The sequence below is a fragment of the Urocampus carinirostris genome, chromosome 15 (genome assembly GCF_059441175.1).
Source record: "Urocampus carinirostris isolate Australia breed hairy pipefish chromosome 15, RoL_Ucar_1.0, whole genome shotgun sequence".
In the NCBI taxonomy this organism is placed as follows: Eukaryota; Metazoa; Chordata; class Actinopteri; order Syngnathiformes; family Syngnathidae; genus Urocampus; species Urocampus carinirostris.
In genome coordinates, this window is record NC_142363.1 from 33,723,393 (window position 1) to 33,745,301 (window position 21,909).

The 21,909-nt window shown below is 41.2% G+C and overlaps 2 protein-coding genes across 3 annotated transcripts in view; both read right to left on the reverse strand.

Annotated features, from left to right (window-relative positions):
• Positions 1-213: 213 nt before the first annotated feature.
• tslig3b (tRNA splicing ligase complex subunit 3B) lies at positions 214-10,269 on the reverse strand. 2 transcript variants are annotated; one of them, XM_088353717.1, is made up of 8 exons: positions 10,089-10,269; positions 9,831-9,979; positions 8,839-8,952; positions 6,517-6,692; positions 5,354-5,434; positions 5,149-5,265; positions 2,627-2,794; positions 214-699 (listed from the first exon to the last, which is right to left on the reverse strand). In XM_088353717.1, the coding sequence occupies exons 1-8, from the start codon at positions 10,124-10,126 to the stop codon at positions 481-483; spliced, it is 1,062 nt and encodes a 353-aa protein (XP_088209843.1). In that variant the 5' UTR covers positions 10,127-10,269; the 3' UTR covers positions 214-480. The 2 variants fall into 2 exon arrangements, with proteins under 2 accessions (XP_088209843.1, XP_088209844.1); XM_088353718.1 differs by having other exon boundaries at positions 2,627-2,788; positions 5,143-5,265.
• Positions 10,270-12,491: 2,222 nt separating this feature from the next.
• The window catches only part of spred1 (sprouty related EVH1 domain containing 1), a 71,202-nt gene continuing 61,784 nt past the window's right edge, over positions 12,492-21,909 (reverse strand). Inside the window, exons 5-6 of the mRNA XM_088354130.1 lie at positions 19,921-20,076; positions 12,492-18,283 (exon numbers count right to left, since the gene is read on the reverse strand). Of these exons, the coding sequence (XP_088210256.1) occupies positions 17,642-18,283; positions 19,921-20,076 (798 nt within the window). The 3' untranslated portion in view covers positions 12,492-17,641. The remainder of the gene's footprint in view (positions 18,284-19,920; positions 20,077-21,909) is intronic.

The window sequence follows — 21,909 nt, forward strand, 5'->3', positions numbered from 1 at the left end:
ATGTTAAAAAAGGTAGAAGGGCCACTTTGTGAAATGTGCATATTGTGGGGGTTCTGGTCCTTGTTAGCCATGATCACCAAGGGATTACAGTACCATAACTTCAAGCAACTGATCCCAGATGGATTGTGTGCCTCAGTTGTATCCAGCTCCGTATTGTGTAAGTCTATGATATTCACAGGCCACGTACATGCACAAAAAGAAAGGACGCGGCAATGGAGCAAACAGTACCTTGTACTTTTAATAACAGGCTACTGCTACCTGGCGCCCCCTAGTGGTGAAGTGATCTCGGATCTAGCAAAACAAACTTTCAAAATAAAGAAATCAAGATATGTATCATGTACAAGACCTTTATACAACATTTAATGAGGATTTAGTAGACTGCTGTTTGAGTTAGCGACAGAGAGCCATCCATACAGGTAATATCTAAACAGGTCGCCTCAGTTAGGGTAAAAAACAAATCACTAATTTAATAAGACGAAGTCAGTAATGGTACCGACCTCGCTTCCCCCCGTGTCCACCGTGGTGGTGGTGTCTCCCGCCATGCCAAGCTCCGCCTCCTCCTCCTCCTCGCCATCCACCACCTCTACCCCCTCTCCATCCTCCGCCGTCTTGCCTTTTCTGCCAAGGGGGCATCTCCGGGAGGGGGGCTTCGATTTCCGAGGGACGCCCTCCTCTGTCGGGGACTCTTCCCATTTGGACCTGATCGACGGCAGGAAGACATATTGGATTTTGTGTACTGCGTTTTCCGGACTCCGAGGCGCACCGAAAAACTCCAAATTGCGCCTGGCGTGCCAAAAGTTACGGCAATCAAAATGAAAACGTATAGTTTTGACTAACTGTGTTCATACAGGTGCATGAAATCCTTGTAAATGCTTGAAATTGTTGCCATGTTTCTTAGGTTAGTTGCCGAGCTAGGGTTTGGGGTTCAAATAATGGTTTTCAACTTATTTTAGGGTTCCAAAATAGGACTGCATCTAGGGTTAGAAACGAAGATTTACACTCCTTATAAGGGTATTGAGATACAGTTGGGAATAGGGCTAGGAACTAGGGTTTGAGCTCCATGTGAGGGTTCTTAACTTAACTTAGCTTAGGTTATGGTTTAGAACGGGGTTCGGGCTTGGGTTACAGCTAGAGTTAGGTTGGGGGTCAGCAACACGCACTGGCAAATTAGCTTTTCTCAGAAAAGTTTCAAAATTGATCATGAAGGAATTGTAGTTCTACGGTATGGTAATGGCTTTCTGCAGAGAACATGACAAAACGTCCCCGATGCTTTACGATTATTTGGAATAAATATAAAACATTTAAAGCCCGACTTTAATATACGAGTCCCCATTTTGTATTCATCTAAAATGCTTTGATTGATTTTGCGACCGCAAACGCGTTGGTTTTTATATATTTTTGCTCCGTGACGGCTCCTTTAACATTTTGGGTTGCTAACTGCTGGGTTAGGGGCTGGAGTTTAAGATTTAGTCCCTCGTTTATTTGATTTGCCCTGGATTTCTTCCTTTTGAACGCGACTGGAAAAAAACGAGAACCGGCTTGAATTTGCCCATGAAAAAGGCGTACCAACCCCAAATTAAACGAAACTGCATACGGTAACTGTTTTGCCTTTGAGAAATAGTGGTCTTGGAGTGCCCCCTTGTGGTTAATATGGCGATGTTTTATTGATAAAATTAATTTTAGTGGTAAAACCGGATGACATCATTCTAATTCATGTTGTATGAAATAAATGATTCTATTTTTAATCTAAGTATTTCTTTTTAATGCAACCTTAGCTCATATTGTTGTAATCCCATGTGTCTCTTAGTCCAGTGCGCCTTATATATGAAAACTATTTCACAAAAGACTTTTTTAGGGGCCGCGCCTGATAGTCCAGTGCGCTTTATATATGAAAACGATATCACTAAAGACATGAAATGAAATAAAATGATCTGCATTTATATAGCGTTTTTCAAGTCCCAAAGCGCTTTACATTGTGCTTCACATTTCCCAATAGCGGCATTGCAGCCATGTAAGGCGCTAACCTACTTATTGGGGGTAATTGGGGGTTCAATGTCTTACCCAAGGACACTTCCACATGTAACACGGACAAGCCGGGATTCGAACTGGGATCCCTTAATCCTAAAACGATCGCTCTACCTCCTGAGCTACTGCCGCCCCGACTAAGACTATTTTTAAAGGGTGCGCCTTACATGTGAAACTATGATCACAAAAAAGACTTTTTAGAGGCCACGTCTTATAGTCCAGTGCGCCTTACACATAAAAACTATGTCACAAAAGGGTTTTTAGGAGCCGCGCCTTATAGTCCAGTGCGCCTTATATATGAAAACTATATCACAATATACTATTTTTAGGGGCCGCGCCTTATGGTCCAGTGCGCCTTATATATGGAAAACTATATCACTAAAAACTATTTTTAGGGGCTGCGCCTTATAGTCCAGGATAGGAGTGAAAATGGTCACGTTTTTCTAAAAAACGAATTATTAAAAACAGCAGGATTAAAGACATCATTATTTGTATTTTGCACCAAAAAAATCAATATGAAAAAGACTATATTCAAACAAAGTACAAAGATAGAAAAGACATTTGCAAATCCTTGCTCTCAGTGATAAGAATTGCAACCAACCTTGTTGACGGCGCAGGTCGTGAGGCGCCGACTAGCGCCGCTACTGGTCTTGACCAGGTTGCAGACGTCCTCTCTGGCGGCCAGCAGGGCGGCGACGTCCACACCGACCTCCGCCCTCAGGGCGTGCCTTATGGGCTGGTAGGCCCCGGCCATGCTGTCCACCTTCGCCTGAATAGAAACAGAAAATAGATTCATCTAGATTACAAATAGGATTTAAAGGGATACATACATTACTACTAGTTTTTGATCATTCCAGCACTCAAGAAGGTTATATTTCCATTAGAAAGCTTAGTAAACACAATAATCCATCTAGACCTGTACGAAAAATTCACCGTTTTCACTAAAATGTTACTCACAGAAAGCCCGCGACCCTACTGAGGATAAGCGGTGCAGCTAATGAGATGAGATGAGGTTACTCAAAGCAGCAATTTAGTCTCGCAAATGAAGATGTATGCACTACTGATAGATTAAAAACAATAGTATAACTTAAAAGATTGGGTGCAAGGCTGCAATCGTGACTATAAGCCAGGAGATGGCAGCAGAGTAACACAATGTGCGAGCATTTTTTAGACACGCTGGAATAATACCCCTTTTTCATCTTTTGGGGGCTTTGTTCTGCGCAGAACAGGCCTGATAATATAAAAGATGGGCACAATGGAAAATAAAGCAGTTTAGCATCGTTAACACGTACTTATTAGAGAAAATATTTCACTTTTTAAACTCTGACATCTACATATCAGCCGTTCCCCCCCAAAATACATAAATAATAATTACAATAAACCTCTTGTTCACTTTTATGGACTTTCTGTCAGTAATCTAATCACTTACCACTCTAACCTTGTGTATGCGTCTTAACTTTTCCAGAAAACTACAACGTATATATACTCACCAACCCTACCACTCCACACGATAAACTACTGTTTTGGTGAAAGTCTGCCACTTCCCGTTTTAAAATACCACTTTTTTTTTAATATTCTGGAGACTGATCGTGTTTGTAATGGAAGGGCTTGGCAGTTATGCATAGAAGTAGAACAACTCACCACCCACAAAATGCAAAATTTCAAAAGTTGATTCCATTTATTAAGGCACACAAAAAAAATCCAAACCCGTTTGGCCCTATGTGAAAATGTAATTGCCCCCAGCCCGCTTGTTCAATTCTAAAGGCCACACCCAAAATGGATTGACACTAACGGTGTTAAATCAAGACATCATTGAAATGAAAACATAGTCAAAGTGAAGTAGGCTAGAAGAGCTCACGAAGAAAATTGACATGCCAAGATCCAAAGAAATTCATGGAGAAATTAAAAAGGTCAAAAATCCATTTCCAAGGCTGTAGGACGAACCACTGTCAAAGCCATTATCCACAAATGGAGAACACTGGCCAAACCTTCCTATGAGTGTTCAACCAACTAAGATTGCTCAAAGAGACGGCTTATCCGTGACGTTACAAAAGAACCTCGAAAATCATCCGAGAAACTGCAGGTTTCGCTGGACTCAGTTAAGGTCAGTGTTGGTGACTCCGCTATAAGGAAGACCCTGGCCAAAAATGGCAACCGTAAGAGAGATCCCAGGCAAATCCACTGCTGTCACAAAATAACACAAAGTGTTGTCAAACCTTTGCCAAAAAGCATCTTGATTATCCTCAAGACTATTGGAGAAACATACTGTGGACATGTAGCCTAAAAATGTCAAAAAGAACATAATGCCGACAATAAATCACGGCGATGGCAGTGTGGTGGTTTGGGGCTGCTTTGTTCTGGTTGCTGGAATCCTAAATTCTGGTCTTTACCAGAGGATCCATTAGTAGAACATCTGCCCAACAGTTCGTGCCCTTAAACTCAAGCTCTCTTGGATCATGCAGCAGGACAACAATCCAAAAAACACCGGCAAGTCCACCTCGAAAGACAAAATGAAGGTTCTGGAATGGCCGAGTCAAAGTCCAGATATTTATATCCAATTGAGATCATGTGGTGAGACCTTAAATGTTTTTAATGTGAGAAAAACCCTCCAACTTCATAGTTTTGAAACAATCTTGCAAAGAAGAGTGGGCCAAAATGTCTCCCCGGCGTTGTGGAAGACTCATCGCCAATTTTTGTAAACGTTTGATTTCTGTTATTGCTTTCAAAAGTGGCCCAGGTTCAAGGGGAAAATACAGTTTCACATGGGGCCAGATAGGTCTGGATTTTTCTTTTAGGTGCCTTAACAAATGGAATCAAAATTTGAAAAGTGCATTTTGTATTTGCTTCGTTTTTTTCTGTGTGATATTAAAGGAAACATGTCAAAACACAGCAGGAAGAGGATAAATGTATGGTTCTAGTATGTAAATGTACAGTTTCCTGCTTTTGCTTTTCAGAACCTTTCCAATCAAATTCGGCATTCCTCATAGTTAGCCAAGACCACATTCAGTGGCACCAACTCTCACTCAGCCTGATGGCAAGCTTGAATTTGCTTATAAGTAGAGGGTGGCGGTGTTTGAAATCTGAGGAAACACTGTATTTTTAATAAAAGAAATACACCCTTGCCTTGGCTCTGTCGGACCAGCCGAAAGATTGAACGGTGACGTCCAGCCGCTTGATGAGCATCCTGCGCCGACACTCGTACTCGGAAGACATGACCGCGTTGGTGCTGTTGAGCTTTTCCTGCAGAGAAACACATTTCAGCTTTTAAATTCTGTCCTGAAACAACAATGAGGTGACTAGTTTCCTGGTGTCGGGATCACCTACGTACCCACTGTTCACTGCTGAGTAGTTTTTTCAAGGCAGGCTTTCCTACAGTCTCATCGGGGCACGTCCTGACAAGGTTTTCCACCTGTACACACACATTCAACCGTACACTTTTTTTCACGGCCAAATTCAAGCACTTTTCAAGGCTGATTTCTTTTTTTTTTCATTTTTCCAGCGCTTATCGAAAGAACATTTTTGTTGTTGTCCATTTTGATGACTAAAATAACGTTGCTATCTTGCTGCCGGCACATACTTTGTGCTATTTTCATCCGTTCCCGTCGTTGGGCTGCTGTAAACTGACAGGAATTCTGCCATTCTGCTTCAACACGTCACACTTGTTTACCAACACGGCTCTACAGGTGCTGGGTATTTAATGAGTTCAATACGGAAGACCCCCCAAAAAATTTTATGCATAAAAAGCAGAATAATGAGACAAATTTGGACTCATTTTAATAATATCGAGTGCTCCGAAGCAGAGTGCATTCAATCTTAGAGACTACTGATCTTTTGCTTGAAGTCTTTTTCGCGTGTTTATCTGAGGATCTGTGTCTAGAATTGTAAACAGTTCATTCTTTTTGGATTTTATCACTTATTTAGAGCACTGAAGAGTTAATACTTTTAATTTCTATTTTATTTGTATACATTTTCAGGGATTTTGTGTTGTTTCACTTATCTTAAGTGTGTAAAAAGCTAAAATTGTGTGGTATTTTACCTTTTTTTGTAGATCAGTGAATATTTGAATTTATATTTCGTGTGTTTTTCAGGGATCCCCAATAAAACATTAAATGACTAAGTAATTTGGTGCATAATGTGTCATTATTATTGATAATACATCACAGAGCCGAATCAAAAGAGCCGTTTTTCTAAATAGAGCTGTCCTCTAAGGGTGCGGTGACGCTTCACATGACAACGGCATAATGACAAGCCACCAGAGCAGGCGTGTTGGCATCATTTTCACGCACTTTAAAAACAAAAATTCTTAATTTAGTGCATGGTCGATACAGTAAGACTGCCAAGAAACAGGGCGATGGCAACAAATTCAAGCATTTTTCAAGCACTTCGCCCAAATTGAAGCATTTTCCTGGCCTTGAAAACACATTAGAATTCAAGCATTTTTAAGGAAGCAACCTTGTATATTCCACGACTTCAGCCACAATTGATCCTCACCCTGTTTTGGATGAGAGCGAAGAGATCTGCGACATCTCGCGCCTTAGACAGTGAAACGTTCACCGCCTGGCAAATTTCCCGCAGTTGCTGAGATGGCGAGCCCATATTTTCACCACAGATGGAATTTTGTCTGCTGGTGGCAATCTGCGCCGCTTGAAGCTCTGAGCATAAAAACACTAAATGGGGAACACAGAAGACACAATTACCAAGCTGCAGAGATAATTAACTCTTGACTTAAGGTCCTAGCGTGTATTATATTGCATTCCCAAGTGGTGTGAAAATGATTGACTTTTTTAAATAAAACACCATTGATTCAAATAATAAGGGAAAAAATATTGGTCTAATTCATAAAGACTGCCATGATTAAGGAGTCTGACACGTTTTTTCCCCCCACAGTTTCCTTCTCTAGTCAATCCTGCTACTTATTTGGCTGCAGTCTATGGCACGCTGCTAGCCACTATTGTTATTGTTAGCTGCTCCTGCTTCGTCCTTCAGTGTCACTCGACGGACAGCAAATGTTGCAGAACTCTGTGATATTGTGGGTGGGTAAGTGTTTCCCTTAACCAGTAGGGTCATAGGTGCACTACTGGATGTGGTGTGTCTTGGGCAAGTACAGCCTGGTGGCGCCGATCTCTCTCCTGGCCAACACATGTTTCAACCCAGTCTCAAACCGGGGACCTTTCACGAGTTAGGCGAATGTCAGTGTTCTGGTTTGCCCGCATCCCTGCATCCTGTAGTGTCAAGTCAACGGGCATCCCCGGGACGCAACTTTTTGGAAACAAAATTGTCATTTTTACCCGATTACATTTTTTTTAAACAAAGATTTACCGCACTCCAAACTTTTCTTGAGGCAGATCTGCCATTGTTGTTTTGGTCTCGCGGTTCGAGTTTTCGTCTGCACGCTGATCTCGGCAAACGAGATCTCGTTGTTTCGAAATTACGTCATTGTTGTGGTGGTTGTCGTCGAGGGAAGGTGAAGGCTAAGTATGCCTCCGAAAAAAGTTAGTATTATGTGAAAATCAACACAAAATCGGCAATTTCTTCAGTGTCGGTAGTAAGTCGAAACATAATACAGAAAGTGATAACAACGGCAATCATTCCGGCACAAAAAAACGGCGGAGAAATTCTTCGGAAGATCGCGAAGGCAAGGAAAACACATGCGTAGAAGCAAACAATTCGACGAAAGAAAACAATCAAAAGAATACTTCTAGAGAGGACTTTTCTGCCAAAATGGACTCACTTATATTCCTGGTGACGCTATGAGGAGGATGATAATGGATTGGACCCTGAGAAGGCATTACAACAGTGGCGGGACAGCAAACCACGAAGAATATATGAATTGGAAAATCTGAAGTGATAACTTGCTTTGTATTACCAATTAACTGTGATGATTAAAACTGCACGAATATAGTGTATAGACTAATATTCCAGCAATATTATTTTGTATAATGTCCAATATTTTTGTGAAGTGAAAAATCTGAAGTGATAACTGCTTTGTGTTATCAATTAACTGTGATGATTAAAACTGAATGAAAATATAGATTCATATAATTATTTCAGCAATATTATTTTGAATAATGTGCAATATTGTTGTCAACTGAAAAAACTGAAGGGATAACTGCTTTGTATTACCAATTAAGTGTGATGATTAAAACTGAATGAATATATAGATTTATATTATATATTTGTCGCCGATTTACAATGTCAACCTCGATAAGACTAAATTTTGGGGACCCATAGATTTTTGAGCATGCGAGTCCCCGGGACCCATCACTTTTCACAGGTCAAATGAACACTGGAATGTACTAACATAATTCATTTTGATTCAGGGTCCCAAAGCTTGACAAATTTAACTTTTACTGGTATTCTGAGTAGTTTCTCCCGAAAGCCACTAAAGTTAGCCTCTTTTACAAGCTCTGACCAACTCCAGTTTTGGGCTCTTTGCAGCTGCTCCAAGTGCATATTCAGCTTGCTCAGTCTCTGTTGTCCCTGACGGGGATTAATGCAGGTTTTTGTGTCCCTGATGTTGGCTGACACTAATCCTTGCCGACTCGTGAAAATCTGAAAGTAGGTTGTCAAATTTCTCCAACTGGTTTTCTTTAGGTTTTCCGATCGAGTCTCCTTTGAATGCACATAGTTTAGCTCCGTTCTAAGCTACGAGAACCTCTAGTGGTGATTTATCACACACTTTAAAGCTTCTATGACTTGAGTTACATCTGGCGAGGTAGGGCGCTTCATCCAGTGGGACATATCTTTTGACAAAAAATCCAAAATGGCAATCACAAACTTCCCGATGCAGGAGGAGAGTGAGCTGTGACTTACAGACAAGTTTGAGATGGCTTTTGGAGTTTCCCTTTAGAACCGTCGACGCATCAAACGGGCAGCAGAGTTCTTTCAGTAAGCCCCTCAGGTCCACTTCCAGACTGTCCAAATCCTCTGTTGGGACACACTGAATTGATTACATGTAATATGTTGAAAATAATCCAAAGAATAGCAGAGAAAAAGTCTACTTTTAAATAATGTTCCTATAAAATGCACCTAAAATCCCAATCCAAGACATACCAAAAGTAAATGGAATACTGTTAACATTTGGACAATATGGACATTTGTGATCTCTTTTGAAAAGTAACACTCTGAAGTTCTGTCCCAAACTGAAAGTCACTGCAAGTGCCATTACCATTAGGTAATCTGAATTGGAACACACAGAAATGGAAGGTTTCTATAATTTCCTGATTTTTTTTGCCATAATATGCCTGCAAAGGAGTGTAGCATGGGCATCTTCACTAGAAAACAGGTGAGACAATAGCTTGAAGCGTTACCTGGTATCTTGTCAAATTTGATCACAATCTGAAAAACTAAACTTTTTCATTTATTAAACATTTTTCTAAAGGTAGGTTTAGGTGTTTCCAAATGTGGACGTTTGGAGACGACCACTTTACTGCACTAAAACCTGTGCAAATTTTACTTTGGTCATTTTTAGACGTTGTGAAAGAGTTATAAACGTTTGACTTCTCATTCCAGAAGTCAAATCAAGGATTGTGCACATTTGTGCATAACAATTGTTATTATATGTAATGTAATTTTCTTTGAATATAGAGGTTAGCGAATCATATGCACGTACATTATATACACGATATACTATTTTGACTTTTTACCGATTTATCTAGTGTAGCGGGGGTACTCATTACCAAAAGTTTCTACCCCCTCCTATACGAAAAACATTAGCTCACAGTCCCCACCTTAAACTATAATTATATCGTATCCTGGAGGTTTAATGTATTTATAAAAATAAACATTTATTATTAAAAACTCACCTGGGCCGGAAGTGATACTCTCCTCCAGGTTACACAGCGGCTTCAAACGGGACACCAACCACCGGCATAACTCCACGTACTCGGCCGACGACAGGCCAACCTTCGCGGCTTGGAGCAACAACGTCTCCTCGGTCAAAGGACCGTCGTAGCTAAGCGGAATAAAATTAATTTAAAATAGCCATTTTTGAGCCCCTTTCTTGTCAGAACGGCTGACCATGCTAAGCTATTAGCATGCTAACTTGCGTGTTGTATACTCACCCGAGTTGCTCCAAAGAGTCCAAAATGTCCAACTCCATGACGCAATTTATGTAAGATTTACCACTTCAATGTGTAGAAGTCCGGTTTTGAGCAGAAAAGGACATTTTTCCAATATTTTTTTATCAATTCTAAAAACGGCAGACAGGTCGCGTTAGCATGCTTTTCCGATTGTGTTAATGGTCCGGTCGGAAACAAGCAGTTGCTATATAGTTCTGACTCGAGTTTACTGGCCATTTTGTCGTTTATTTTTTTTACTTTCATTTTTTACTTTATGTATTATTATGACCAGCACAAATTACATAATCATATATACGTGTGGATGTTAAATTACTCTTAAATATATTTAAAATTGAATTAAAATTGCTTTATTGAATATTCCAATTACGGTGGTGTTAATAGAATGTCCGGAAACAGGAATTAGCTATATAGTTCCGTTTCCACACACGACAGCGGCGTTAACGTTTAAAAAACACTCTGTTAATCCATCCATCAATTATCTGAACTGCTTATCCTCAGTAGGGTCGCGGTGGTGCTGGGGCTCCCTCACATAAAATACCTAGTACTGGTTTTCCGTGTTTACCAGTAACAGGAGAAACCTGATCCGACTCAGATACAGCACCTTCATCATCCGGTCACCGTTATTTTGCAGTGTAAAGCGTCATTCCATTCTTCAGAGATAAGCCAGACCTCTACGGGGAGCGACATGTGACGATAATAATCCTTGATCCTATATCACTGGGAAAATACCTTTGAGTAGCATATCCTATAATATGCATTGTATGACAGTATATATAATTAGTATGTCTTTTCTTCCTATTAAGGTTTATACACATTTTAATTATTGGAGGCTCCAAACATGTTTTTTTAAGTCCAATATGGCTCTTTCAACATTTTGGATTGCAACTGAAAAAGAGTGTGAGAGCATAAGGAAATAACACAAACTATGGAGACCCAAAAGGACCAAAATGTACCGTGTTAAGGATATGAACAATAATACTGTCGCTGTATCTATAGAATACATTTTTACAAAAATGGTAAAAATCTCAGATTTTTTTAATTTATTTTTTTCCCGACATGTTTCTTATATTACCATACCCATTTATTTTTTTCTTTAACCCCTCCCTTCTTTTTTCTACTTTTTTTGAAAAAGTCCTCTACTGAGAAAAAGGGAAACAAAAAAGAAAGAAAAAAAACTATCCCTCTTTCTATACAAATGAAAAATATACATCTATTTTTTTCCAGTTAAACTTTTTTTGTGACTGGGATTTTGCTGATCGGTATGGTTATAATTTATTTTGGGATCTGGTCAAAAATCTCTTGAATTGACTACACGTGCACACTTATTCTTGTCAGGACCAGAACAGAAACAGGACCCAATTGCGTTACGTTTCTCACGAGTTTTATTGAAGGAAAGAGGAAGGGCTGCGCCCACGATCCGGTGTTCGCCGGACGCGGTGAGCAAGTCGCTCTCGTACTCTCATTGAGATCCGAACACGGAAGTGGATCTTCCGTAGCGAGCGATGGCGGTGTCAGGGACGGAAAAACGGGTCGGTAGCCGGGACTGGGAGAGCAAGGTGTGGTCGGGGTCAGAAACGAGTCGTGAGCCGAAACGGAAGAGTAGACGTAGTCGGGGACAAAGAGAGGTCCTAAGCCGGGACGGGAGAGCAGACGTGGTCGGGATCAAAACGGGTCGTAGCCGGAGACAGACGGGAGCAGAAACAGGACAGGCGGGAGTCCGGGTCGAAAAAGGCTTGCTTGAGGTTCGCAGACGGACTGACAGGACAGGGTTCAAATAGTGACAGGGAGTCAATCAGAAACCGTGGCGGTTGGCACAGGTGAGTCAGATCAGTAATGGTATGATGTGGTCTGTATTTCTAAGCGCTTTTCAAGTCAATGAAGACCTCCCAAAGCGCTTTACAATGTGCTTCACACTTACCCACACACCTATAGCAGCGTCAGCCATGCAAGGCTACAACCTGCTTATCGGGGTCTTGCCCAAGGACACTTCGACATACAACTTGGAGGAGCTCGGAATCGAACCTGTGACCTCTTGATCCCAAGACGAGCGCTTTACCTCCTGAGCCAATGCCGACCCAAATACAGTGAGGCATCGTACATGATTATTATCTCTGATAGGAGTAGCTCATGTGCAATAGTGTCTATCTAGCGGTAACACAAAAATATAGAAATAATGGCATCAATACCAAATTTTACCTTTGGGAGTCTGACACGCCTCAGGTAAGATGACATGACAATTCTAGTGTTTTTTAATGCCCGTCACTAATTAATAAAAATGAATATCCAGGGGGGAAAAAAACATAATTGAGCATTTTATATATAGTATAATTTCCTATATTTTTTGAAGATGTTGCAGGGTGTCAAACCAAAATAATACACACAGTCCAGAGTTAAAACTCATAATTTTATTATGATGTTATTTGATATGTAAAATTACAAGTGTATGATGTAACAAAAACAGTTACAAACATAATGTATGCGTATTTACATTATATATTTATGAAAGGTCACAAGCTACAATCCGTAGAAAGAAAATACAACTATGCCATGGGAGTTATTGGGACTAGCCATTTTACATCATATACTTGGTATTCTCAAAAAAAAAAAAACAAGATAACCGTAGAACCAAAACGGACAGATGTTAAACTAAGAGAAACTAAAATGACATGAGGCACTTTCTTTTGTCGTTTTTGAGGTCGTCAGGATGGCACTAAGGAATTTAAATTAACAAAAAAAAAATGTATATGCACAAAAGGAGTGAGGGGCAACAATGAACAGGCAGTGTTTACAGAATAGTTAATAGTACCGTTATACTGCAAATTTCTCTCGACAAGAAAAAAAAAACACAAAAAATATCATCCACTATTTCAGAACTAATCACATAAATGTTACACCGAGCACTGTAAGATGTCAAAATAAAAGCGTACATCGAGTAGTATCAGTGCACCCAAAAACTGCTGCGAAAGTAAACGATATTTTGTTATTCAATCTTTTTTAAAAACGATACTTCGAAGGGGAAAGAGTGCGTATATTCTTATGTGTGTTAAAGCAGACAAATGTTTGTTGCATATATAATACAGTACGTGACAGGAAGTAGCACTGTCCTGGAAAATGCAAAATAAAAGTGTTTTTTGGGGAATTATAATAAAATCCTCTGTGTGGGGTTGGAGGGGGAAATGCACATCCTATATTTTGCCAGCCAGCAAGTTTTTAATCGGCTTCATCTAACCTTGCTTCACGAACGGAAACACACACACACACAAGCGCGGGAAAAACAAAAGAGTACGCGGGGAAAATAAAGTTGTTGGTGGGGGAAAATGGTAAATGGTCTGTATTTATGTAGCGCTTTTCAAGTCAATGAAGACCTCCCAAAGCGCTTTACAATGTGCTTCAAAATTACCCATTCACGCACAGACTCACACACCAATAGGGAGTCGGCCTCCAAACGTTTTGAGGATAATCAAGATGCTCAATGGTAAATGGTCTGCATTTCTATAGCGCTTTTCAAGTCAATGAAGACCTCCTAAAGCGCTTTACAATGTGCTTCACAATTACCTATTCACACACACACTCACACACCAATAGGGAGTCCGCATCCAAACGTTTTGAGGATAATCAAGATGCTAAATGTAAATGGTCTGCATTTCTATAGCGCTTTTCAAGTCAATGAAGAGCTCCCAAAGCACTTTACAATGTGCTTCACACTTACCCATTCACACTCACACACTAATAGGGAGTCGTCCTCCAAACGTTTTGAGGATAATCAAGATGCTAAATGGTCTGCATTTCTATAGCGCTTTTCAAGTCAATGAAGACCTCCCAAAGCGCTTTACAATGTGCTTCACACTTACCCATTCACAGACACACTCACACACCAATAGGGAGTCAGCCATGCAAGGCGCCGACCTACTTATTTGGGGCATTAGGGATTCAGTGTCTTGCCCAAGGACACTTCGACATATAACACGGAGGAGCCGGGAATCGAACCTGCAACCTCTTGAGCTAATGCCAAAAAAAAAAAAAAAAACAGAAAATGTCGAATGCTGCGGGAGAATTAGGTTTTAACAGTCGTTCATAGCTAATTTTCTCTTGTCAGCACAATAAAATTAGTGATTGTATCTAGCAGCCTTAAATCCGTGTATTTAAAGATATACATTTATATATACAGTATTTATATTCATATATATCAATTTCCTTAGCGGTACCGTGTAAGCACCGCCCTTCCGTTTTCTGGTACAAAACTAGCTGAAAACCGTTATTAAAAGTCGGTGTTGATGTTTTGTCCCCGCCCCGGTTGCAAATGCCCTCTACTTTTCAATGTGAAATAATACTACAAAAAAGTTGGACCTATGTACACGAGTAAGCTGTCAATAGAAGCTACCGTACGTAATGCTGACAGCTATGATAAATACAGCTCTCTTAATTCAAAAGGAGACAGTTATTATTATTAATATGATCAGTACATAAATAGTGTTACATATTTACAGGTGTTTGGTACCAAAACGGGGGAGGGAGGCTCGTCGACTGTTACTACCGAGGTCTTAAAGTAAAATCGAAAAGTCCTGTCAGTCTTAAAAGTGTGTCTCGTGTCCTATGTTTGCATAGAAAGGATTAAAATGAGGTCAGGAAAGAGTCTTGAATTATTATGCATGCGTAGTGTTTTAAAAATGAAAAAAACTTGGTTGATTTTTAGAATTAGCTTGAGAAAATATTTGTATCTTTTGCACACCTTCAAAAGCGTCAATAAGGAGTCAACGTCAACGTATCTGGCGGGTGGGAAGTACAAATTTCACTTTCAAGAAGCAATAATGGGAAAATGGAGTCAACGAAAGAGTACTTGTTGGAGAGTATACATTAGGTAATCGTGAAAATTGTCACGAAATTACCAGGAAAAGGAAAGCGGACTTTAGACCACAATGGCGGTATTTCTGTCATCCATGGTGTTGTTCGAATCAATTTCTATTCGAACTTAAACTGTATTACTAGAAATTTACTTGCAAGGCAACGAATAATAATTACGAGTCAACGACAATTTAAGGGCTGTGTTGTATAAATATATATATATATACCACAGCCATATCCCCCTAGTGGGAGGTGGCTAGAGTCATTTCTGACTCTTTTTGGGAGATTGATTTAGAGGAGGGGATTCCCAGCCCCCTCGCTCAACCCAACTGAGGTGTTGGGAGTCATTAGGTGACCAAACCCCCCTAATTCCAACCCCTAATGCTGAATGCCAAGCAGGGAGGCAACAGGTACCAATGTCTTAGGTATGACTCGGCCGAGGCTTGAACCACGACCTCCCAGTCTCGGGGCGAGCACCATACCCCCAACGCCACCGAGCTGGTGTTGTATATAGTTTCTGGATTTTATAAAACAAAAAACATCTCATAAATCAACTTTATGGATGTGGGGAATGGCAATCAGGTGGATTGCTACCACACAAAAAAATAGTTTTAAAGAAAAAACTATGAATTTAGCACATCTTCAAAAGAGTAGATTATGTATGTGAAAATTCTCACGACTTTACCGGATAATGGAAAGCGGGGAAAAAAGGATCTCTACTGGGTCCAATAAAAATGTTGTAGTTAAAATCTAAGGGTTTTGTTATAAGTAGTTTATCCATCTATCCATTATCTGCACCGCTTATCCCCAGTAGGGTCGCGGGGGTGCTGGAGCCCATCCCAGCTATTTTTGGGCAGTGGGCAGGGGACGCCCTCTACTGGTTGCCAGTCAGTTGCAGGGCACACAGGGACAGACAATTTTCTCGCTCATTCCCACCTAGGGACAATTTGGACCGGCCAATTAACCTCACATGCATGTTTTTGGAATGTGGGAGGAAACCGGAGTGCCCGGAGGAAACCCACGCAAGCACGGGGAGAACATGCAAACTCCACACAGGAAGGTTCGATCTCTCAGAACTGTGCCACACACGCGCTAACCACTGCGCCGCCGTGCTGCTTTAAGTCGTTTCTATCACTAAAAATTTTAAAAACTAGCATGAGGCCTTAACCGTTTTGGAGTAAACTACGGATTACTTGGAAGTACAAATGAGCTTTTTGTGAAAATCCTCGCGGTTTTACCAGGAAATCGAAAGCGAGGGGCGAAAAAGGATCCGTCTCCGAAGAAAATGTTGCAATTTGAATTAAAAGTTTTTTTCTCTAAAATTGAAAAAGCAATGGCGGGGAAATTGAGTCAAGTACAAAGTACTTGGCAGGAAGTACAAATTTGCTGACAGGAAATTGAAATAAGAAAAAAAAAGGATCTATAGTTTGAATTCAAGGGCAATCGTGTCAATTGTTTTATATCAATTTCAGAAACAAACAAAAAATGGCAGTGGCAAGAAAATTAATTACAAAAAAACACAAATGTTAGCTTATTATAGTGGTGTCACTGGTCAGTCGTATTTAAACGGTACAAAATCCGGACGGAAAGTTCTTATTCCCGCGTTTTCTTGAACGCAGCACGAAAGCTTTTGTTTTGAGGTTACAAACGGGGTGCAATGAATAATTGTTTTTGAGGTCAAAATGACATTTCCAAAATTTGTGCTTCCTGTTATTTGGATTTTCTCGCGGGGTTGCCAAAGGAAATTCTCATTTTTTAACGACTTTTTTTGCAGATGATTCAGACCCCATCGTAATAATCGTACGTCTGGAATGTCCGAAACAAAGTGTTTGTCGAGAGTCATCAGTCAGTTGACGTGCACGCCCGTGGAAGTCTCATGCGCACCATCTGTATGTACTTAATTGCCGAGATACTCCGCATTCCTGAAACAACGTGCTCATTCATCCGGGGGCTCATTAAAACCGAGAGAAGGAGTGGGCCGATGACACCGGGAGAGAGGAGAAAAGAAAAAGGTAGGACGGAAACGGGAATTTTTATCGAAGGTTGGGGGTGCTGCAGCCGAAAGCTTGGAGAGCAGTGCTTTTTTTGTGTGGAGAGAGTCAAAGAAAATCCTTGTTTTAAGTGCCTTTTTTCAAATAACAATAAAATCGAAGCACCTTCAACCCCCTCGGCGAGAGAAAACTTGCTGGTTGAGCAAAAAAATTCAGTTGGAATTCCAAAACAAGGTTTCGATTCGGAGGGGATTTCAGCACGGTGACCAATTTCCCTTCTGCTAAATGGAATGAGTCCCTTTTCTATTGGAATGCAATCAAAAAAAGTGGGAAATGTCTTTTTTTGTGTGTGTTTACTAATTACAGTGAGACGAAGTGGGGGAAAGGCCACGGTTACCACGGTCACCCGACGGCACACCAAAAAATAAGCAGAAGAACGTAAGTATCCCTTTTAGCATACTCAAACAGCGATAGTTTTGCGGCGTCTCTGTACAAAGTTTCCTTCATCGCGCTGTCGAGTCGGTCCGGGCGTATGCTAATGCGTTTTAGTAACATCTCCGAGTTCTGTTCAACGTCCTCGTCTCCTGGCTCCGGCTCGGCTGAGCTCAGGGTGACAAACGCGGAGTGAAATCTCCCAAAACCCCTAGAACCAGGCGAGTGTGGCCTGAAGAGAAAAACAAGGACGGGCTTCCGGCGAGAGGGTCAGCCGGCCGCTTTGTGCTTGCCTCCGCAGCAGCGGCAAGCCTCGCCGCAATGGTGGCAAAGCCGCAAGGGCAGGTAGCAGCACATGCAGGGCGCCATGAAGGAAAGCGCCACCAGGGCGAGCCAACGCAGGCAAAAGTGCTCGTCGGCGGTGTCGCAGGAACACGGGTCCGAGAAGTCGCCCTCCGAGTCGGACATGCAGTGGTAGAGCATGCTCTCGGCGCAGAGCATGCAGCTGACTTTGTAGATGCACTGCTTGATGGGGTCCGGGGCGTCCTGGCACTGTCCCCGCCAGTTGTCCTCGTGGTTGAACATCTCGCGGCAGTAAATGCATCGGGAGCGCTCGCCGTCCTCCCTCCGCCGACGTCCCTTTTTGGATTTGAGCAGGGGCGAGGGTTGGGTTTTGACGGCGGAGAGGGGGTCCCCCCCGTGGTCGGGGAAGAGGTACTCGCACTTTTTGCCCTCGCTTTTGTGGAAGGCGGCGGGGAAGTCGGGGTCTTCGCGCTCGCCTTCCGTTTTCCACATGACGGGGTGGCGGTAGTCCTCGTAGCCCCGGATCAGCACGTCCTTGCGGGGGTTGATGCGGACGATTTCTTCCTCGTCCATGTGGAAGCTGACGTGGCGGTTGGACTTGAAGGAGACCTGGGGAGGGGGAGATCAGAAAATAAGGATCTCAAATACCAGATTTTGTTGTGTGTTTGTGTCCCAGAATCAGGAAAAAACGTTAGTGATCCTAAATCGGAGTTTTGCGGAATCCCAGTGGACACTCGTGATAAAAAAAAACAAGGAAGAGAGTTGTGGATGCATTCAAGCAAAAAGATTGGACTGATTTGACTCATCAAAACACAATTTTTATGTTCCACTGAAAAATAGAAATGAAACATTAGCTCAGGAGGTAATCAAGAAGTCGCAGGTTTGATTCCCGGCTCCTCTGTGTTATATGTCGAAGTGTCCTTGGGCAAGACACTGAACCCCTAATGCCCCCAATAGCAGGTAGTTGCCTTACATGGCTGATGCTGCTATCGGTTAGTGTGTAAAAGGGAAAAGTGTAAAACACATTGTAAAGCGCTTTGAAAGGTCTTCATTGACTTGAAAAGCTCTATATAAATGCAGACCATTTACATTTATTTAAAAAACCTGCACGGATGAACACTTCCCCAGCCCCCCTTCCTTTAACCTAATTGTTTCCGCCCCGAACAACTCCGATAAAAGCAGATAGCTGCAATGAAAACTAAAGCATAAAGGCTCTTTGAACTCAGTTGGGCATCGTCAACACTTATCTAGTCGGGAAAATATTTAACTTTCAACTTTTTAAAGACACCTTAAACGACGCGCCGCACCTTTGAATAAATATATTGTAAATTTTATGTTGGTATTATGCTCAAAGTTAACATTGTCAATAAATATTTTTTTATCATAATTGCACATATTCAACAGCATTTATCACTTACAACTGTTTGAGCTGAGAAAAAATGTAAATAAATGTAAATGGTCCGCGTTTAAAATTTATAATGTGCTTCACCCTTTTACACACACTAACTAACCGATAGCAACGTCAGCCATTCAAGGCAGGGAGTCATTGTCTTGCCCAAGGACACTTCGACATATAACACGGAGGAGCCGGGAATCGAACCAGCGACCTTTTGATCCCAAAACGAGCGCTCTACCTCCTGAGCTAAATACCAGCTCATCTGAGAGAGAGGAGCCACTATTACATACTACTATAATATGAATAGTAGAGCGTTTGCACTGCCCAGGCTGTCGTCAGTGCTACATCCACCTTTCTTTGAGTGGGTAGTGCCCACCCCTGTCTTCCCCCCTAGTAACACCTCTGGTGGCTGTATTCTGGGGGTATAAAGCGAAATAACTTAGTACCGATTTTTAATACATAAAAAAAAGGGTTACGCATTGTACACGAGTGTGCACGAATAAAGCAAAAATGTCATAAAACCTGAATTCATGACAAATCAATTGAAATATTTTGAGTCATTTATTACTTTACTAGTGCTCATTATGGCTCACAGACCACTAGTACACTTTTTCACGATATTCTAATATTTCAGGATAGGATATTTGAGTTCTAGCCACAATAAATTATGTATATAATTTATTTCAAGAACAGTTTTCAGTGAAATAGGAATAATAACACTCAATAAAGGTCAGAATTATCTGGTTGCCAGATGTTAAACTGAATGCATCAAATGGATTTACTGTATTTTTAGGTGATTGAATCTTAAATCCAAAATATTTCTTTTATTTTGAAATGTGCAGGATCTCACCTGCGGCGGCAGGTAACGCCGGTTGCCGGAGTTGAACTCGTCGAACGGCTGAGCTCGCACGTAGCAGCCCCTGAAGGGCTCGGTGGAGACCACGTTATTCAGGGGGGAGAATGGTTCCTTCATGGGCGTGCAGATGGGGGGAGGCTCCTCGCATGCCTGGAAGAAAAAAAAAACATCCAGATGTTGAGCCACCATTTTGGGAATCAACAACAAAAGTCATTTTTCCTCCTCCTAACCACCAGGGGGCAGACTGCACCTCTGCTTGTCACAAGGTGATGCATTCTTATTATTTTTCTGTTTCTGGGGGTACAATTCCACTACCTTTTGTTTTTTTTAAACCAAAAACTGGAAAAAAATCAACCCACCCTCAAAAGAATCTTATAAGTCTGAATGATGAGAAAGCGAATGAAACGGATCCCACTATTGACAACAAATCGGGCTGAACTTTCTATAAATAGAACCTTGTGAATGCCGCAGACTGCATCGGAACGGAACATATGCACCACTTGCTCGACGCTGTTTTTCAGGCTGAGATCATCCACAGAAAGCAAAATGGCAACTGATCCATCCATTGTCTGCACCGTTTATCCTCACTAGGGTCGCGGGGGTGCTGGAGCCCATCCCAGCTATCTTCGGGCAGGGGACACCCTGAACTGGTGGCCAGCCAATCGCAGGGCACACAAGAACAGACAACTCGCTCTATCGTTCACACCTAGGGACAATTCAAACCGGCCGATAAACCTGACATGCATGTTTTTGGAATGTGGGAGGAAACCGGAGTGCCCGGAAGAAACCCACGGGGAGAATATACAAACTCCGCACAGGAAGTCCGGTAGCTGGATTTGAACCCATGACCTCAGAACTGTGCCGCACACGCGCTTACCACTGAAACGCCGTGCTGCCCCTATGGCAACTGATGTGACTGCTATTTAACGATTTGTGAATGCAGAGGACATTGAAAAGCACTTAGAAATAAAATCTATTATCACCAAAGACACAATCCTACCCCCAGTAGCTAGAACCAAGTCAGGGGTCTCCAATGCGGTGCCCCCATACGACAGTTTACTATGAAAATAACTCCACAGAGCTGGGTCATTGTGATTTTCTAATAATATAATTTCTTAATTTTCCTCATGTTGAGGTTTTTGAGTTTTTCCTTGCCCTCATGTAGGTTTTAGATCAGGGGATGGTGTCATAATAATCTGTAGTTTGCAATAATCTGTGATCTGTGCAGCCCTTTGAGACTCCTTGTGATAAAGGGTTATACAAATAAATATGACTTGACTATCATTTTTCTATTGGTTGCCTGAGTCTATTTAACCCTATTTTAACCTGGTAACATCATAGTAACAGCATAGTTATAACAGGATAAATTGTTATAATTTAAATTCAAATACATGAATTCCAGTTTATAGGCTTCGTGGACATTTTTTTTTATTGATAATCATTTTTAAACAATTAATTGAGAGTAGGATGGTAATCTATTAGTGTAGTAAACACATTTATTTATTAATTTACAAGAAATACAGCAAACTAAATTCCAATTTATGGGTTATACAAAGCAAATGAGTAAAAAAATGTGCAGTTTTCTATAGCTATCAGGCTACATGTTTAGCTTTGTAGATAGCTATCTTTCTAGCTTTTTAGCAAGCTATCTAGCTAGCATGTTACATTTTGTTCTCCATGCTATCAAGCTAACATGTTACCTTTTTGCTGGTTATCAAGCTAAATCGTGGGCTCCTTTATAGCTAGCCATCTAGCTTGGTTTTTAGCGTTCTATTTGGCTATTTGGATTCCTTTTTACTCTTTTAGCTATCCATCTAGCTTCCTATTAGGTTTTTTTTGCCTGTTTACCGTTCTAGCTAACTATCAGGGTAATGGTTTATGTATTTAGCAACCTATTTGGCAAGCTATCCATCTAGCATTTCACATTTTTTGTTTGCTATCTAGCCAACATTTTACCTTTTTTGCTCGTTAAAAAGCTAAATT